Here is a 15912-nt window from a genome sequence, read left to right on the forward strand (position 1 = left end):
TTCGAGTTTGGGTATTTGATGAAGTTTTCCTTGGAGTTTTTTTTTTCTTTCAATATTGTTCTGCAACTCTGCAAGCTTGTCTGTTTTTTTGTCTGGTTAGTATGCTAGTTATGTCTCAGGCTTATTTATATGTAAATTATTTCAGGTGTGGTCTGATTAGACACTGGACATTGCCACAAATGGACATACAAGGGTTTCTTCCAGTGTCCTATAAAAAAAAAAGTTAGGTCTTTGAGATAGTGTACCCCTTGGTGAAAAAATGTTTACTGCTCGACATGCGTCTACGATGCACACAAAGACGTTTTACCCAGTTGATAGACTTTGAGAGGGGATGCATCACTGGACTGAGTGAAGCAGGGCAAATTGCCCGCAATCTAGACCGTTCTGACCTAGCTATTTCTGCCCGGACCCTTTCCAGGCACATAGCAGAATTAAATTTGGTGTCATGTTGCCCATTATGTGTCCTGCCATTGACAGCCAGCCATAAGCACCTTCATTTACAGTGGTGTCATGAATGACAAACCTGGACTGTTACTGACTTGAATCGTATTGTCTTTAGCAATGAATCCAGGTTCTGTTTAGGATCTCACAACAGTCAAGTTCGAGTATGGAGGCCTTGTGGTGACTGCTTCAACCCTGCCTTTGCTGTGGGGCGACACACTGCTTGAACTGCTGGGGTGAAGGTCTGGGGAGCCATTGCATTGAATAGTCAGTCACAACTATTAGTGATACAAGAACCAGCTAAGCGATATGTTTAGGACATACTGCATCCACATCTGTTGCCTGTTATGTCAGGGCTTCCAACTGGCATTTTACAGCAGGATAATGCTTGAGCACACACTACAAGGGTTTCCTAGGAATATCTCTGCCAGATTGCAACACTGTCACCAAATTTATCGCCAATCAAGCATTTATGGGACCAGCTGGGACACCAGCTTTGGGTACCACAAGTGTGCAGAATCAACAGGCCCAGCTGCAACATCTATGGGCAAATGTGCTGCAGGATACTATACGGAACATGTATGCCTCCATGGCCAACCGTATCTCATCTTGTATCCAGGCTAGAGGCTGCACAACAGGGTCCTAGAGCCTCCTTTCAGGTAGATACACACAGTAGCAAAGTGAATTAACATAGTTTACTTAAGAGATGGACAAAAACATAAAGCAATAATACACAGTATACTTAGAAGGTATTAAACATCAAAAGGTACTGTACATACAAAGTGATAAAAATAAAAAGATACATAGTGGATATACAAATAGTATATACAAAAATCAATGTACAGAAAAACTATACAGTATCATGCCTCCCAACTTTTTGGACATTCAAAAAGGGACACTTATGGTTCATTGTGTGAAAGACCCATTTTTCCTGCATATCTATCCACTTTAATAGTTTTCTCTTACAAAATAGCACAATAATTATCTGAATATAAAAATTTCTAAAATTCAGATTGCATCAAATAATAAAAAAAAATGCTGGCTCAAATATACAGAGACAAACACCTTCTGGATCAATATTGTGAATTTAATACTAAAAATCTAGATCTCAGATCAAAGAGGACATTTATGGAGCAAAGAGGGACTTGGGTCAAAAAGAGGGACTGTCCCTCCAAAAGAGGGACACTTGGGAGGTCTGCAGTATGCCTTTTAATCTGGGTGGGGGCCGCTCTGTATATCACAACACCCAGAGGCAAGAGTAAGTTACACAGTTCCAGGTGGGCTCCCCTCTCTGTCTAAAACCAAAGTTACATACCCTTCATGACACTACATGTTCTTTTTCCTCTCTAATTAATGAGGCATTATACAGCTGTTCCCTTATCAGTTGTGAATGACTACACACGACTGTGATCTCCCACTGTCAAGAATGTCTTTGCTCAGACAAGATATTTAATTAAACGGCTTTGATTTACAAAAAAAAAAAAGTTCTAAAAGTAAATTATAGAGCAAAATGTTGTGATGCTCCTCCTAGTGGTCATTGCAGGCAGCTGGACTTTTGTCACTTCGCTTGGAGGTGTGAAAGGGAGCAGGGGATTGCTTCTAACTTTTTTTTGTAAGGAAAGATACACATGAAAGGTAAAAGCGAATATGGATTGTATTACTTTTTGCTGCAAGTAAATAGAGATCATGAAAACTAATGGTAACGCTTGAAATCACTTACATGTAGCTGACAAAACTGAATAATGCGCATATGTTTAGTCTCTAGGAGGACATGTCATGAGCAAAGCTGCAACAAGTGATCTAAATCCTATTCTTGCTGCTGGGGGTGCCATGCTGAATTTGGCATCTAAAGGTACTGTAACTCTACTACTAATTGATAAGATATATGCTGCACAATGCACATTGAGTTATAGATTCCATTAGATAGTATTCCATTGGGTGTTTTGTAAAAATAACTGATCACAATCATGATGTGACAAAACAAATCAATTTGTGTTCATATGTGCCCGCATTGCTGAGGAAAATGATATGCAAAGAAGCTTTTATGAGCAACAGAGTTGTTGCCATTCCACCTAGAGGCTCTGCTCTCTCTGCAACTGCTGCGCCCTCTGCACTTTGATTGACAGGGCCAGGTGTGATAATGTTTTCACTTCTCAGTCCTGTCAATCAAAGTGCAGAGGGTGCGGCAGTTGCAGAGAGAGTAGAACCTCTAGGTCGGAGATGCCCAACTTGTAGCCCTGCAGCTGTTACAAAACTACAACTCCCAGCATGCCTGGATAGCCTACAGCTATTAGGGCATACTGGGAGTTATAGTTTTGTGACAACTGGAGGGCCACAGGTTGAGCATCCCTGCTCTAGGTGTAACAGCACAAATGTCTAGTTACAGGAAAATTCCAGTTCAAATTACTGTAATAACACAAACGTGCAAAAGACACTTCTATGTAAGAGCTAAAGAAAATCTTTGCTGAACATTCATTGGATCAATTCAGAATTTTACTCCCTTCATGTCTCAGGAATTCCATAGATTTCAATTGCTTCTTCCTTGTAACATGCTTCCATATGGAATCTGAAAGCTATGTAGCAATAGTTCCTATTACAGTTATGGTTCTGAAATTTGTTACCACTACTACCAGCTATAATACTGTCCTTCTAAATGTAGCCATGCACCTTCCATAGCTGCCGGTGGAATGATTTGTTCGCCCGTCAGTTATCCCTCCAGAGTTCCCCATACATGTGCATGCAGGGGTGTAGCTAAAGGTTTATGGACCCTGGTGCAAGAGTTCAGCCCTTAGCCCCCCCCCCCCTTCAGTGCTTTGTGGCAAGGGGGCAGTGGTGCAACTAGCCTTTCTACTGCCTGCGGTAAAAATTGAACTCAACCTAACCCCTTCTCTCCAGCCCGACTTTTAAATTGGTTGCCTCTTCTCAATTGGTGATGAGATTGGCAGGGGTCTGACCCCCGCTGATCAGCTGTTTGAAGAGAAGGCAATGCTGATAAGAGCGCTGCCTTCTCTGCTCTGTTAATCTGCTCACCGCAGCAATTGCAGTGGTGAGCAGGTGTAATTACAAGTATGGCGTCCCTACTAACTTCTATTGGACAGTTCTAACATCTGTTGAAGTGTATACTACAGAGCCCTCCCATAAAAGTGAATGGGGACGGCATACTTGTCATTACAAGTGCTTACCACTGCAATTGCTGCAGCAAGCAGATAAACGGAGCAGAGAAGGCAGCGCTGCTTTCTCTTCAACCAGCTGATCAGTGGGGGCTCCGGGAGTCTGACTGCCACTGATCTGATATTGATGATCCTGAGGACAACCGCTTTAAAGACATACCTGGAAAACATTATATACAGCTCTACAAATCATACAGGAAAATACAGCGCCACATATGTACCTCTTAGATCCAAAGACATCTCCTTTGATGTAGATATTCTCTTTCCTCATCTTCTCCTTTTAGACCAGACCACCATGATGATTTCTTTCAGCCATCTCTTGTCTATGCAGTTATATAAACAGACAACTTAGTTTCCTACTTTTCCATCATCCTCCCACCTTCTGAACATCCCATCCTGCAACCCCTAATACTGTGCTCACTGTGCTCCCCAATACTATACTGCAGAAACAGTCCCCCTGAAAATACTATTACCACACAGATAGTGCCTCCTTCAATAATTATTGGCACACAGTGACCTATAAAATTACTGCGCCCAGCAAATAGTGTCCAACACTAATACTATAAATATGATGTCCCGCAAAAATAATTGTGCTAAGCTCATACTGTGCCATTGTGCCCCCTCAGTAATAGTACTCCCCAAAGTCCCAACAATAGAAATAATTTACTGCTAGGGTGCATAGTTTTAACAGTGCCCCCGATAGTAATAATGCCCCCATTGTGCCCATACTAGTAATCATGTTCCTCATAACCCCCAGTACTAATACTTCTTATAATGTGTGCAAAAATTACCCCCTAATGTACGACAGTACAAAAGAATACCTCCTTATATTGTGCGTCAGTACAAAAAATACCCCCTTACTGTTCAGATCAGACCCCCATATCAGACCCCCATTACAGATCCTCATATCAGACCCCCATATCAAACCTCTGAGACCCACTCATCTCAGACCTCAGATCAGACTCACATATCAAACCTCTGAGACCCCCCATCTCAGAACTCAAATCAGACCCCCTTTAGACCTTTATGTCAGACCCCATATCAAACCCTAGTTTCAGACCTCAGATCAGACACCTATTAGACCTTCATGTCAGAAACCCCCAATATCAGACCAGACCCCCATTAGACCTCTCAGACCCCCATTAGACCTCTCAGACCCCCTATATCAGACCTCAGACCAGACACACATTAGACTTCTCACATCCCCATTAGACCTCCAGACCAGACCCCCATTAGGCCACCAGACCCCCATATCAAACCTCAGACCAAACCCCCATTAGACCTTTTATACTCCCATTAGACATCTCAGACCCCCCCCCCCCCCATATCAGACTTCAGACCAGACTTCCATTAGAACTCCAGACGAGACCGACAGTAGACATCCAGACCAGACCCCCATTAGACCTTCAAACCCCCATTAGACCTCCAGGCCCCCATTAGACCTCTCAGACCCTCATTAGACCTCCAGACTCCCATATCAGACTTCCAGACTAGGCCTCCATTAGACCTCTCAAACCCTATTAGACCTTCAGACCCCCATTAGACCTCACAAATCCCTCATATCAGACCTCAGACCAGACCCCCATTAGACCTCTCAGACCCCCATTTCAGACCTCAGAATAGACCCCCATTAGACCTCTCAGCATTAGGCCTCTCAGACTCCCATTAGACCTCTCAGACCTCCATTTCAGACCTCAGACTAGACCCCCATTAGATCTCTCAGACCCCCATTGGACCGCCAGACCAGACCCCCATTAGACCTCCAGACTAAGCCACTGAGAACGGTGGTGTCACGTTCATGGCCTGTGCCTGTCCATTGAAGTGAATAGGAGCAGCGCTGCAGTAATCGGCTTTGTCCACTATTCAATGGACAGAGTTGTGTAATTCAGGTACCTACTTTCTGTGGTAGAGCTAATGCTGATCAGCTAATTGGCAGGGTGTAACGGGTGTCAGACCTCCACTGATCAGATATTGATGGCTTATCCTGAGAACAGGCCATCAACATAAAATTAATGGACAATACCTTTTAGGACAAATGTTTTGTAATGAACAACAGACTTGTCTTAGTTGCAGGTCTCTCTAGTTGGTTACAGTTCTCAAAATTGTTTGTAACTGTGTTCTTTTCTTTCTTGTTCTTTCTTTTCCTACATATAGGAAGTTCAAGGACAATCCCATTGAATGATGTATTTTTCACAGATTCATCCACTGTAGAGCCTGGAGAAGTCTTACTCTCTGTTCTTATCCCATATTCTGGAAAGGTTAGTTTTTAAACAAGAAAGTTGTCAAGGAGAAGGTCTTACTTTTTCTTTCTCAGAGGCAGCCGTCGATTTCCTTCAAGCACATCAATCCTCATTGCTGTCCTTAATATCCTTGATTCAACTCCTTTTTCTAAGCAGTCAATCACTGGTGTTAATTCGCTTGATCAGTGGCACCTTTACCTGTGACTCTCCCGGTCAAAGAAAAGAACACTGGATAGAGAAATACCACCACTCCAGGGTTATTGCACACACATGTTTTATTCAACTTATAAGATATAAGCTTTTCCAGTAGTGTTAACAAATGTCTTTGCAGACTTGCACCAGGAAATATTAATTTATAACTATTAAGGAGTTCAGTGGGATAACCTTAGTCGGAATTCTCTAAAGCTGTCGAACATCTATTCTAACCTTGTATTTCTAGTTTATGGGTACTTTACATACAGTATAAAGGCGTTAATTATAGGAGCTCTTTTAAAATGGTTGTATTTTTTGACCATGAATGACCTGTACCCTTAGACGGAGTACTTGCAGTCACAAGCAGAGTCTAGTTGCCAACCCCTAGGTTCACATTTTCTTGTCTTAGAACCTTGTATTGAGTTCCTGGCATTGGTTCTATATGACATTTTCTATATGACATTTTCTTTTGATTTGTTTATTACTTTGAGGTACTGAGATGGGTACTACCTCTGCCTCCTGCATGCCTATATAGTGGCTCATGCATGGAGATTGTATGTTCTCCCCGTCGGTTTCCTCCGGATACTCCGGTTTACTTGCACACTCCAAAGACATACTGATAGGGAACTTAGATTGTGAGCTCTATTGGGGACAGTGTAATGCTAATGTCTGTAAAGCGCTGTGGAATATGTCAGCGCTATATAAGTGCAAAACATAATATATATATATATATATATATATATATATATATATATATATATATATATATACACTGACCTAAAGAATTATTAGGAACACCTGTTATATTTCTCATTAATGCAATTATCTAGTCAACCAATCACATGGCAGTTGCTTCAATGCATTTAGGGGGGTGGTCCTGGTCAAGACAATCTCCTGAACTCCAAACTGAATGTCAGAATGGGAAAGAAAGGTGATTTAAGCAATTTTGAGCCGGTCTGAGTATTTCACAATTTGCTCAGTTACTGGGATTTTCACGCACAACCATTTCTAGGGTTTACAAAGAATGGTGTGAAAAGGGAAAAACATCCAGTATGCGGCAGTCCTGTGGGCAAAAATGCCTTGTGGATGCTAGAGGTCAGAGGAGAATGGGCCGACTGATTCAAGCTGATAGAAGAGCAACGTTGACTGAAATAACCACTCGTTACAACCGAGGTATGCAGCAAAGCATTTGTGAAGCCACAACACGCACAACCTTGAGGCGGATGGGCTACAACAGCAGAAGACCCCACCGGGTACCACTCATCTCCACTACAAATAGGAAAAAGAGGCTACAATTTGCACGAGCTCACCAAAATTGGACTGTTGAAGACTGGAAAAATGTTGCCTGGTCTGAGTCTCGATTTCTGTTGAGACATTCAAATGGTAGAGTCCGAATTTGGCGTAAACAGAATGAGAACATGTATCCATCCTCTGATGGCTACTTCCAGCAGGATAATGCACCATGTCACAAAGCTCGAATCATTTCAAATTGGTTTCTTGAACATGACAATGAGTTCACTGTACTAAAATGGCCCCCACAGTCACCAGATCTCAACCCAATAGAGCATCTTTGGGATGTGGTGGAACGGGAGCTTCATGCCCTGGATGTGCATCCCTCAAATCTCCATCAACTGCAAGATGCTATCCTATCAATATGGGCCAACATTTCTAAAGAATGCTATCAGCACCTTGTTGAATCAATGCCACGTAGAATTAAGGCAGTTCTGAAGGCAAAAGGGGGTCCAACACCGTATTAGTATGGTGTTCCTAATAATTCTTTAGGTGAGTGTGTGTGTATATATATATATATATATATATATATATATATATATATACAGGGAGTGCAGAATTATTAGGCAAGTTGCATTTTTGAGGATTAATTTTATTATTGAACAACAACCATGTTCTCAATGAACCCAAAAAACTCATTAATATCAAAGCTGAATATTTTTGGAAGTAGTTTTTAGTTTGTTTTTAGTTTTAGCTATTTTAGGGGGATATCTGTGTGTGCAGGTGACTATTACTGTGCATAATTATTAGGCAACTTAACAAAAAACAAATATATACCCATTTCAATTATTTATTTTTACCAGTGAAACCAATATAACATCTCAACATTCACAAATATACATTTCTGACATTCAAAAACAAAACAAAAACAAATCAGTGACCAATATAGCCACCTTTCTTTGCAAGGACACTCAAAAGCCTGCCATCCATGGATTCTGTCAGTGTTTTGATCTGTTCACCATCAACATTGCGTGCAGCAGCAACCACAGCCTCCCAGACACTGTTCAGAGAGGTGTACTGTTTTCCCTCCTTGTAAATCTCACATCTGATGATGGACCACAGGTTCTCAATGGGGTTCAGATCAGGTGAACAAGGAGGCCATGTCATTCGATTTTCTTCTTTTATACCCTTTCTTGCCAGCCACGCTGTGGAGTACTTGGACGCGTGTGATGGAGCATTGTCCTGCATGAAAATCATGTTTTTCTTGAAGGATGCAGACTTCTTCCTGTACCACTGCTTGAAGAAGGTGTCTTCCAGAAACTGGCAGTAGGACTGGGAGTTGAGCTTGACTCCATCCTCAACCCGAAAAGGCCCCACAAGCTCATCTTTGATGATACCAGCCCAAACCAGTACTCCACCTCAACCTTGCTGGCGTCTGAGTCGGACTGGAGCTCTCTGCCCTTTACCAATCCAGCCACGGGCCCATCCATATGGCCCATCAAGACTCACTCTCATTTCATCAGTCCATAAAACCTTAGAAAAATCAGTCTTGAGATATTTCTTGGCCCAGTCTTGACGTTTCAGCTTGTGTGTCTTGTTCAGTGGTGGTCGTCTTTCAGCCTTTCTTACCTTGGCCATGTCTCTGAGTATTGCACACCTTGTGCTTTTGGGCACTCCAGTGATGTTGCAGCTCTGAAATATGGGCAAACTAGTGGCAAGTGGTATCTTGGCAGCTGCACGCTTGACTTTTCTCAGTTCATGGGCAGTTATTTTGCGCCTTGGTTTTTCCACACGCTTCTTGCGACCATGTTGACTATTTTGAATGAAACGCTTGATTGTTCGATGATCACGCTTCAGAAGCTTTGCAATTTTAAGAGTGCTGCATCCCTCTGCAAGATATCTCACTATTTTTGACTTTTCTGAGCCTGTCAAGTCCTTCTTTTGACCCATTTTGCCAAAGGAAAGGAAGTTGCCTAATAATTATGCACACCTAATATAGGGTGTTGATGTCATAAGACCACCCCCCTTCTCATTACAGAGATGCACATCACCTAATATGCTTAATTGGTAGTAGGCTTTCGAGCCTATACAGCTTGGAGTAAGACAACATGCATAAAGAGGATGATGTGGTCAAAATACTCATTTGCCTAATAATTCTGCACGCAGTGTATATATATATATATATATATATATATATTTAAAGATGTATTTTTGTCCTTTATATTTACTTTTTATCCTTTGTGCTTTTTACCCAGAATCAAGTTGTGTCAGCATTCAGACAAGCCCTGAGTGAAGAAAATGCTTTTGCCATTGTCAATGCAGGAATGCAAGTTCAATTTAATAATGACACTGATGTGATTAAAGAAATTGCCATTTTCTATGGTGGTGTGGGTCCCTCTACTGTATCTGCAAAGCAAACCTGCCAGGCTCTCATAGGCAGGTATGAATCAAATACTAAAGCCCTGAGTTATCATCAGGATAATACTTGTAGTGTGTCTTTAAATATGACCATTCCTGGTAAGTTAGCAGAAGTTAGAAGTCCTTGTAGAAATTCATCAAAAAGTCTTACTTTGCTTGGTAAATTAGATGCACTAGGGCCAAGTTCACATTTTAGTTATTTCCATCAGTTATGTCTCATTCACACGTCAGTGTTTGGTCAGTAATTTCCATCAGTGATTGTGAGCCAAAACAAGGTGCGGATCTAAACAAAGAACAGGTGCAGATCTTTCCCTTATACCTTAAGAGTGTATTAGATGGGCAGATTCGCATGAACACCCATTAGCAATCATCTTGCAGTATAATACTGCCACCGGTTGCCTGATGAATGAGCAAACACTCTTTTATCGGGTAATCCAGCATGCTGAAAGATCAGGATTTGCTGGCGGTAATCGTGTTGTCTAATTTTGATCTGCCACCGGCAAACCACTATACAGCATGGGGACGAGCTATGGCATAGCAATCGCTCCTTCTCATGTTGCTGAGAAGATCGCTGCATGTAATAGCAAGGATCTCCTCAGCAAGCAAGCAGGTGCAGGCAGTGTCGGACTGGGGCGCCTAGGGCCCACCAGTGGAATTGATTTTGGGGGCCCACCCTAGAGCTGGAGATATTACTTGTTCCTTTTTAAGTCTCACGCACATGAATGTACAATACAGTATGCTAAACTATATCAAATTGTTTCTCTTTAAGCAACTCATTTAGTAGATAACTGTGTCTGTTATTTACAGTCAGTAGTTTGGACAGCAGTCACACGTGGACATTCCATGTCCTAGATCAGGGATGCTCAACCTGTGGCCCTCCAGCTGTTGTAAAACTACAACTCCCACCATGCCCTTGTGTAGGCTGATAGCTGTAGGCTGTCCGGGAATGGTGGGAGTTGTAGTTTTGCAACAGCTGGAGGGCCACAGGTTGAGCATGCCTGTTCTAGATGAACCACCCAGTCCCCCAGCCAGCCAGCCTAAACAATATATAAAGTGAAGGAAATGTTTCCTGGCATATTCAAAAGGATAGGTTTATTGAAGTGATTGCAGTAGCGCCACAGCCTTCTCACAGCTCGCCAAGCTCAGCACCGTACATTGTATAGCGGCTGTGCTTGGTATCATGCTCAGCCCCATTCACTTCTATGGGGCTGAGCTGCTCCTAGGCCACTTGATCAATGGACGTGACGTCACATGGCCGCGGAAAAGCACAGATAAGGGCACATCGCTCACAAGAGCACCGATGCCTTCTCAAACAGCTGATCAGCAGAGGTCCCGGGTGTCAGACCCCCACTGATGGGATACTGATGACCTATCCACAGGATATGTCATGAGTTATAATATTTCAGGAAAACCTTTTAAATATACGTTACATTGTGAGTTGGATATTTTAGGATGGCGCCCACTCGCAAGCGCAGCAGGTGCTATAGCCACTAAGTGCTTGCTGTTTTAAACAGCAGACACCGAGGGATAATATATGCAATTGACAATGATGTCAGTCTCACACTTTTAACTCCTCAGATGCCATGGTCAAATGTGACTACAACATCTCAAAAACCTAGTGGGGATCGGGGGCTCGGTTCTTCTGAATGATCCGAGGATGCAGCAGCTATGTTCCCAAGAAGATCCTGCCTGAAACTCTGATAGACTCCAATGCTAATTAATTGCAGTCTATGTCAGAAGCAATCTAATAATTTCTTGTTCAAGTTCACTAGAAGAATTATTAAAAAGTGTAAAAAAAAAAAAGTTTTAGGAAAGTTGGAATAATAAATGAGCAAACAGTCGTACACACTCCAACATGGTATCAATAAAAACTAGATTCTCCGGCAAAAAATGAGCCCTAACACAGCTCCATAGACATAAAAACCAAAAGGTTATTGATGCCAACATGGCAATGCAAAGAAAAAAATAGTTTTTTCAAAGTTTTGTTTTTTCAGTATTAAATCTAAGCATATGTGGTATAGATGTAATCATACTAACCCAGAGAATGAAAGTAACAAGTCAGTTTTACCGCATAGAAAATGCTGTGAAAACAAAATTCATAAAACTGTAGCTGAATCTTTTTTTTTTTAATAATTCTACGCCATTTGAAAAAAATGTTCCAATTTCCCACTATATTGTATGCAACCGTAAATGGTGCAGTCAAAAAGTACAACTTATCCCGAAAAAAACAAGCTGTCATACAGCTATTTGAATGGAAAAATTAAAAGTTATGGCTCTGGGAGGGCTGGGAGTAAAAAAAAAATCCAAAAATAAAGAAAAAAACGAAAATGGCCCTGTCCTAAAGGGGTTAAAACCTGCAACTGTCCCAAGAACAGACATGTCCACTTTTGGTGCAGTGTCCTTTAATGGCTTAGCTCCATTCAGTGCAGCGTATATAGCAGCAGAAGCCATAGCAGTTTCTATCATGGTATACATGGTGTGAATAGGCCTAGGAGTATGGCAATTTGTAGTGAGGAAAACTACAACTCTCAGCAGGTCCTGAAGGTCTGCATATGACAGGGCATGCTGGGAGTTGTAATTTTCAGAGAGCGGAACAGTAAAAACATGAGCATTTTTTGTTATCAGTAAATACCTTTTCTTCCATTACTTTAGGGACTTGGGGGCTGGCCTGGCTGGACACAGCCCTCCTGCTTCTCTACTCCTGCCCTGTCATCCCATTCTCCCACACTGAACTCCTGCGATCCGCTCAGCCTGGTCATCGGTATCTTTACACTGCACAACCCCTTAAACCCAACACTGATCAGGGGGGTAGATGTATACCAGCACATCAAAGAAAAGCTGGGCATAGATCAGAGCGCTGTATAGTATCTCCTGGCACCGCACAGAGCCCCCTGTTCCAATAAAACGTCCTGCGGCACACAGCAAACACTGGCCCACGTTTACTAATGCATCTGCGCCAAACATCTGTGTAAAAAAAAAGGGCATAAACTGGTGCACATAGGGGTTGTACACCTTCTTCTGAAATGCTTGACAAGAGGGCGGGGCCTGAGATGTACCATTTGTGCCAACATTTCAGCACAATTCTGGGGCAACAATCCGTCTGAAAGTAAGCCAATAGCTGGTACAGAGTGAGAGAGAAGTGACTACCCCTGCCCCAAATGTACAGTATCATCCAGCCTGAGCGCCTGTGATAGACCTGGTGCAGGAAACAACAGCCTGGGCGTACACCGTCTATAGGATCAGTAAATTGAGCTTCTGTGTTAAAGGGGTTGTCTCACTTCAGCCAGTGAATGACCACGGCACTCGTTTTACTATTTAATTAGTAGTGTTTCTTTATTATCCATCCAGGAAGTAATAGTTAATAAATAAATACTGGCCAACGTTTCGGTCTTATCACAAGACCTTGTTCACTGCCTGAGGCAAAATAAGAAATATGGTACATATAAGAACACATATATAGGCAAACAAAATTCCTGGATATTAGTAGTATATATCAAAGTGCATAAAGTAAATTAAATATTAAGTATAATATACAAAATATAGAAAATCATAAGCAGAGGAGAGCTGTTGAGTCCCAGGGAGATTATTGGTCAAAAGGTAAATATATGGCAAAAGTCATACGTCGCAGTGTAACACAAGTCGCAGTATAACACAAGTGTCTGGAGATTCCTGCTACATATAGTTAAACCTGTTTGATATTCCTGTGGTACAATATGGAATGAATAAGGACGCTACACAATCACTTCAATAAAGTTATCCTTTTGACTATATCAGGAAACATTTCCTTCACTTTATATATTGTTTAGGCTGGCTGGCTGAGGGACTGGGTGGTTCATCCAGGACATGGAATGTCCACGTGTGACTGCTGTCCAAACTACTGACAGTAAATAACAGACACAGTTATCAACTAAATGAGTTGCTTAAAGAGAAACAATTTGATATAGTTTAGCATACTGTATTGTACATTCATGTGTGTGAGACTGAAAAATGAACAAGTAATATCTCCAGCTCTAGGGTGGGCCCCAAAATCAATTCCACTGGTGGGCCCTAGGCGTCCCAGTCCGACACTGCCTGCACCTGCTTGCTTGCTGGGGAGATCCTTGCTATTACATTGCCTATAGAGCTGCGGACATGCGCTGCTAGATCGCCGCTAGCATGTCCGCAATATACATTCCCCATAGCTGTGAGTGCTTTTATTTAGGCAAAAAAATTATTTTATATATATGTAAATGAGGCAAGTAAGGATCCCAAGGGGCTGTTACTAACGTTTCTGGAGCCCAGCCATGCCCACTGTGAAGGAGCCTACCACTACCCGCATCCTCCGAATCTCCTCCTTGATCCCGGACGTCACAAAGTGAGAGCTTTGCGCATGCGCAGTTTGTTCCCTTAGGTTGATGCCAGCAAGCATGAACAAGACGAGTTACAGACTGGTACAGAAGGAGAGAGGGCTTACAATCTGCATGGTATGGGAGAAGGACACAGTAGGAGAGGGTGAAGTTGGTCATGGCGGTATAGAGGCAGCAGGGTCACTGGTTGTGGGCTTGTCTGAAGAGGTGGGTTTTTAGGTTTCTTTTTTCGAGGATTCCACTGTCGGTGAGAGTCTGATATGTTGGGGTAGCGAGTTCCAGAGTGTGGGGGATGCACAGGAGAAATCTTAGAGGCGATTGTGGGAAGAGGTGATAAGAGGAGAGGAGAGAAGGAGGTCTTGTGAGGATCGGAGATTGTGTGTGGGGATGTATCGGAAAAGTAGCTCAGAGATGTAGGGAGGGGACAGGTTGTGAACAGCCTTGTATGTATTTGTTAGTATTTTGAAGTTAATTCGCTGGACAATGGGGAGCCAGTGAAGGGATTGGCATAGGGGAGAGGCAGAGGAGTAACAGGGTGAGAGGTGGATTAGTCGGGCAGCAGAGTTGAGGATAGATTGGAGGGGTGCAAGAGTGCTAGATAGAAGGCCACAGAGGAGGATGTTGCAGTAGTCTAGGTGGGAGATGATGAGGGCATGTACAAGCATTTTCTCAGACTCAAAGTTGAGGAAAGAGCGGATGTGGGAGATGTTTTTGAGTTGGAGGCAGCAGGTAGTGAAAAAAAAGGCTTGGATGTGCGGTCGGAAGGAAAGGGCAGAATCCAAGCTCACTACAAGGCAGCGGACTTGGTTGATCGGGGAGAGTGTGCAGCCATGACAGATAGGTCTGTTGGGGGGGGTTGAGCAAGATGGGGGAAAGATGACGAATTCTGTTTTATCCATGTTAAGTTTTAGAAAGCGAGAGGAGAAGAAGCAGGATATCGAAGATAGGCATTGTGGGATTCTGGATAGTAAGGTGGTGATGTCTGGACCAGAGAGGTAGATTTTTGTGTAGTCAGCATAAAAGTGATACTGAAAGCCATGGGACTCTATGAGCTGTCCCAGGCCGAAAGTGTAGATAGAGAAGAGCAGGGGTCCTAGGACAGAGCCTTGCGGGACACCAACAGAGAGGGAATGAGACGAGAAGGTGGTGTGAGAGTGGGAGACGCTAAATGTACACTCTGTGAGGTATGATGTGATCCAGAAGAGGGCCAGGTCAGTGATGCCAAGAGATGAGAGAGTTTGTAACAGAAGGGAGTGGTCAACAGTGTCAAAGGCAGAGGACAGGTCAAGGAGAAGGAGGAAAGAGTAATGTTTTTTGATTTTGGCTGTTAGTAGGTCATTGGTGACTTTGGTGAGGGCAGTCTCAGTTGAGTGGTGGGGTCAGAAGCCAGATTGTAGCAGGTCAAAGAGGGAGCAGGAGGAGAGATGAGAGGACAGTTCAGAATGGACATGTTGCTCAAGTAGCTTTGAGGCATATGGAAGAAGTGATATGGGGCGATAACATATCATTGCAGCTGTAGCAGTGATGTCCCATATACTGCTCCAGCAAATGACTGGCCTCAGCAGTGTACAGCCTGAGCTTCTGCAATATGTCGCTGGCTGCAGCCTGGAGGTATTTTATTACCAGCCCCACTTCGGTTTGAAATAAAAAATAAAAATAAAAATTATACTATCCCTTTTGCCCTAAGATTTAAAGAGGTATTCCATTTTTTAAATTTTCAGCATCACTTGACAGGAAACAGCACATACTTTCACTTACTAAGGGTACATTCACACGAATTTAGGTCATCCATTCCTGTATTGTGGACTGCAAATGGCGATTCTGCAATATATACGGGCAGCGGCTGTGTGAATCCTGCATCACGGATGCAGACAC

The 15912-nt window shown here is 42.8% G+C and overlaps 1 protein-coding gene across 1 annotated transcript in view; it reads left to right on the plus strand.

The window, feature by feature from the left end:
• Positions 1–15912, plus strand: part of LOC121007369 (aldehyde oxidase 1-like) — a 226651-nt gene that overhangs the window by 108627 nt on the left and 102112 nt on the right. The window contains exons 13-15 of the mRNA XM_040439251.1: positions 2200–2293; positions 5766–5869; positions 9529–9713. Coding sequence (XP_040295185.1) covers positions 2200–2293; positions 5766–5869; positions 9529–9713 — 383 coding nt within the window. The remainder of the gene's footprint in view (positions 1–2199; positions 2294–5765; positions 5870–9528; positions 9714–15912) is intronic.

This window comes from Bufo bufo, chromosome 7 (genome assembly GCF_905171765.1).
Source record: "Bufo bufo chromosome 7, aBufBuf1.1, whole genome shotgun sequence".
In the NCBI taxonomy this organism is placed as follows: Eukaryota; Metazoa; Chordata; class Amphibia; order Anura; family Bufonidae; genus Bufo; species Bufo bufo.